Genomic DNA, 4,909 nt, shown 5'->3' with positions numbered 1-4,909 from the left:
CAGTTTATGAAAAAACTGAACCATGAACACCCCTAGCCACCCCTGTATATTACTTACTTCCTCTTCTACTCCGACTGCTCCTTGGTCCTTCCGCAAGTGCTGGATTTAAGCTTTAGAAATTGAGAGTGATGATTCCCAAACACATAAAAAGAGTAGACTCACAAATATGTTTTTTTTTTATATATATTAATTCCTTACTTTATTATTTTACAATTTTTTTCCTATTTTAAAAATATTTTCCCCGCTCTTCAACCGTAACGCAACCCCAACAATAACCATCGTGCACCCTTTTGCTACCAACATTGCCACGCTCCTCACACCACCGTCGTCCCAACCCCAACCACTAACACACCAAACTCTACTAAACCCAACCCCAATTCCAACCACCCCTCACTCCATCACCACCTACATCTAGCTTGTAGGATACAAATTTATATAGATGCAAATCAGCTAGACAGCTACGGTCCCTTGCCAACGAAAATTGGTAAATATTCCAGTAGCTGTGTCGAAGTTAAAGACAATGGTTTATACTTTATAGGCACTAGGCAAAAGTGCTTGGTTGGTCACAGGTGTTTTCCTTATGGCAACTTGCATCATTGCTATTCCAGATGAAACCACATTGACCACAATTCAAATAATAAGCTTTCTTACAAGATGGCTTGACTTGGAAAAGAACACACCCACCAAACAATTGCATGGTGACTGATGATTTGGTGTTGTTCTTGCTAGCTACTACCAATCTTCACTTCTTCATTTACAGTATAATACTATATCTGGATGACCCTCGCAGGATTGAGTGGCTATAAATAAGTGCCTCAGATTCCAATTGCGGAAGAAAACTTGAAGATAAGAAATCAAAATTGCCAAGACACTTTGGGATTGAGCTAGTATGTGTACTTGAGTTGAAATCATATCTTAAGTGGAGTTCATTCGATTAAGGCAACGGCAAATAAAATCACGGGAACACCAACAATTTTACGATTGTTAAATCCTCCTCCTGTTATCAACTCTTGCTTTCTTGGATGCAGATCCAGCTTGTGGATGCTCCCCACTGGCTTGAATCTGGATGAGAAAGTGAAATTATTTCTTGGAAGTGAAATAAAAGACATCAGAAACCTATTATGGAGTTGGATAAATCACCTTATCAAGCTTATCCCGGACAAGTCTCACTGTTTGATTCATGGAATCAGAAGGAAAATAATCCTGTTCATCATGGAATTTATTAGTACGAGGTAATAATAGATGTCAAGCAAGTATTATTTCTTTACATATAACACCATAGTCCATAGTCAGCAAAGATTAATATGTCCAATAACATGGCTATAATATATCATCATCCGCTGGGCCAGGGCCTAACAGGCTGCAAAAATATTACAAACGCGAAAAATGATTTTCCAATAGAAAACATAAGATGCCAAGAGTTTAACAAAATGGTGCTGGGGAATGAAGATAGATTTGTTCCAATTTGTCTTGAGTAATAATGGTATTAAAGATAAAACAATTTAACTTCAAAATGCTCGTAAAGAAATTCTAGCAAGGAAAAGTTTGATTCATTCCTACAAATGCTTTTCTGTCAAATTAAGGTGAACACAAAAAAGGTGACAAACCTGATTAGAGGAGACTGTTGTTATTGGAAGATTTCCAACGTGTGAACTGCCTCTGGATTCAACATCCCAAGCAAAAAGAGAATCAATTATACAAGTTGCCATAACTTCAACTAGAATCATGCATAGGCAAACAGAGACCACAACTTACCTTTCATTATGATCCAAATGTGCCGACACGAAACTGGTATTTGAGGAAACAGCAACTACCTCACTCTTGCTCATAGTTTTCGAGCTTGAGGGCGCTCCAATCTCTTTGGATCTTCTAGCTGATATCAATATCATGAAGAACACACATACAAAGTAATTACAACAGTTAATACAACAAGCAACACCAAACCTTAAACCCTAAACTTACGGTTTAGTCGTGCCAAAACCTCTCTTCTTCTCCCCTCTAACTTATCCTTTGTGTCAGAGAGCGTCTCAAATTGGGGAGCATATGAAACTTGCAGTCGATTCCCAAGGAAAACAAAATCATCCAATTTTCTTTTAGCAAACCTGAAACAATTAAATGTGGTAGAGTACTAAACACAGTCAAAAATCAAATAAAATGCAAATGCATATGCACAGTTCTACTCAAAGCTCATGATATGAATGAAAGAGAGAGAGAAGAACCTGGCATTGCTGAAAAGACGGAATTTGATCCAATAGACATCAGTGAATGGCTCACAGTCCTCCGCATCCATTGGCTTACACCTAAACCAACATAAATAAATAAAAAATCATTCAAATAAAATAAAAGAAAATACATTTATAAAGAAAGTGAAATTGAGGATGAGGAACAGAGGAAGGAGAACAAAAGGAGTGAGCAATTCAAGAAGTGATGAACTCACTCTTCTACTTCTCCATAGGATGAAAACAATTGTTTTAGATCATCTCCGCAGCCCAACGACGGAACATTCCTTACAATCAAATACCTGCACCTTCCAAATATGATTGTTGTTAATTTATGCATGATGTGAGAGGTGAATTTGAAAGGGAGTAGAAGGGTAAGGGATAGAGACCGAGATTCATCGCAAACAGTGTAGACACGAATGGCAGGGGAATCATCTTTGTAACGCGGCATGGAAAGCAAAAACGAAATTCGTTATTTCAGTTACGGCAAATGACAGTTTTGCTCTGGGAGTGGTTCAACTGGTGGGTCAGTGGATGAACCGGTTGACCCAGAATAATCAATTGTCCAGAGATTAATCAAGAAAAAGAAAACACCTGAAAATTAAAGTTATAATGCAAAGGCTCAAATTATGACTTATTTGTTTTTCAAGGAAATATGTTCCATTGGAAAATAAACTGATGTAGCAGCATTCCAATATATTTTTTTTTTTTTGTGAACATGAACATTCCTCTAGAAAAGCCTAAGTCACATCCATAGCAAAAAATACACATTGATTTTAAGCATATTCTATAAGTCAAACTTATAAAAATAGGAACATAGAATAAGGTGGCAACATTTTGATGCAGTCCAAACAAGCCACTCTAACCACTTCAACTTCTTCCAAGTGTGCCGACTTGTGATTATGTTTTTATATGCCATAATATTTCTTCTACGGTCACTTTCTCTTTTTTTTTTTTGTGGCTTAAAGTCACTCACAGAAACCCAACGAGGGTGGTGAGGAGCAAAATAACTACAACAACCAGCAGCAACAAGACGAAAAGATACAACCAAAACAAGAATACAAAACGTTAATCAATCAACACAACAAAATAACTAGTAATCACTCCTCACAAAAAAATCCACTAGCTACTGGCACGAAACAAAACAGCTTCAATGATCAATTATCCTGCCTTCCCTGCCTCGTTTCCAAGACTCCATATAAAACGAAATCAGCCTTTTCATCTCCTCCACATTCAAAGATTCATTGTTGAATATTTTCTTGTTTCTAGTTTTCCATACAGTACAGTAACTCTTTTTTGCACCTTTTAGCATCTTTGTTCTAAACATGCAAAGGAAAACAAAAGGACCAAAGAATAGAACATAGAAGACCCTTCCTGAATGAAAAACAAGACAAATATAATGAAAAAACTTCAACTCATTAAAATTTCATGTTGAAACTTAAAATTGCTAGAATCTTCCCATTTTCTCTCTTTTTAATAAAACAAACTCTTATGTATCACTACTGAACTCCAAATCAAACTATTGCAAAGTGATTAATCCACTGAGGAAATTAGAGTGCTACACAACACCAGAAGAGAGACCCTTTTATTGAATCTTCATCATTTGATCATCAAGCTAGGAGACAAATTTTGTAGTGTTAAATGAAAATATCTTCTCCTCTATTATCTCTCTCAGTTTCTCCAACTTTAGTATACAAGCCTCAAGAAAGGAAAAAAGAACAAAGAGAACAACAAATTAAATCAATTAGTTTTATATACAAGTACAATTCATCTCAATCTATTACAAATTAAATCAATCAGTTCTACATACAAATACAATCAGCATCAATACATTAAAACAGCAAAAATCCAGTATAAAAAATTAATAAGAATAACTAAAAAAAAAACTCACCTACAGCAGAAGCAGAAAGCCAGAAACGGAGTCAGAGACGATTTTCCAACTTGGGGTCGTCGCCGTGTTGCACCGTTGCAGAGCAAGCCGCCGGCGAGAGAGGGAAGAGCTTCGGCGGAGGCAGAGCTTCGAAGAGGAGCAGAGCAGAGCCTGCAAAGGAGCCAACACGATGGCCACTGAGGAAGCAGAGGCAGACGAGGCACGAGGCGGAGGCAGAGACAGACGAGGCACGGCGGAGCCAAGGCGGCCGGGACGACACAGACGGAGGAGGCAGAGGCGAGCAAACACTGACGGTGCGGGGACGAGGCAGAGGAGCCGGCGAGGAGAGTAATAAGTAACGAACTCTGACCGTGCGGTGAGTGAGGTAGAGAGGTGAGAATGAGTGTTGAATGTGCCGCTGAATTAGGGTTTTTTACTTTTTTTGTGAGCAATATTAGGGCCAGCAATTTTTGTGATTAGTAGTTATTAAATAGCCATTAATAATGATTTAATGGTGTGAGATTGGTGTGAGATTTCATTCCATGGCTCACCTTTCTCTGCTAGTTACCTGGCCAAAATTCAATAAAATTGCTGGCCCTAGATTTTTCTTTTTTTTTCTCTCTTTTTTTATATTTTTAATTCATAAACCAAAACAGCGTCGGTTGTTGGAGGTTTTAAAAAACTTAAAAAATTTGACCCGGTCCAGTTTCTAAAAAATCGGTTGGGTCATCGGTTTTCTGAAATCTGAACGGTTCAAAACGGTTTCTCATCAGTTCTGTTGCAAGTCTGATCCTATTAGCAACCGGTCCGGTTTAGTGGC

At 37.8% G+C, this 4,909-nt stretch overlaps 1 protein-coding gene across 2 annotated transcripts; it reads right to left on the bottom strand.

Annotated features, from left to right (window-relative positions):
* Positions 469–4,444, bottom strand: LOC107617356 (RNA-binding protein 48). 2 transcript variants are annotated; one of them, XM_016319143.2, is made up of 9 exons: positions 4,111–4,444; positions 2,609–2,813; positions 2,438–2,521; positions 2,220–2,300; positions 1,963–2,102; positions 1,756–1,873; positions 1,608–1,659; positions 1,141–1,203; positions 469–1,062 (listed from the first exon to the last, which is right to left on the bottom strand). In XM_016319143.2, exons 2-9 carry the CDS (start codon positions 2,668–2,670, stop codon positions 985–987), a joined length of 678 nt encoding a protein of 225 aa, XP_016174629.1. In that variant the 5' UTR covers positions 2,671–2,813; positions 4,111–4,444; the 3' UTR covers positions 469–984. The 2 variants fall into 2 exon arrangements, with proteins under 2 accessions (XP_016174629.1, XP_020972647.1); XM_021116988.1 differs by having other exon boundaries at positions 4,115–4,232.

This window comes from Arachis ipaensis, chromosome B01, assembly GCF_000816755.2.
Source record: "Arachis ipaensis cultivar K30076 chromosome B01, Araip1.1, whole genome shotgun sequence".
Classification (NCBI taxonomy): Eukaryota; Viridiplantae; Streptophyta; class Magnoliopsida; order Fabales; family Fabaceae; genus Arachis; species Arachis ipaensis.
Note: the sequence above shows the minus strand (reverse complement) of the source record. Positions and strands in the feature narration are given on the sequence as shown.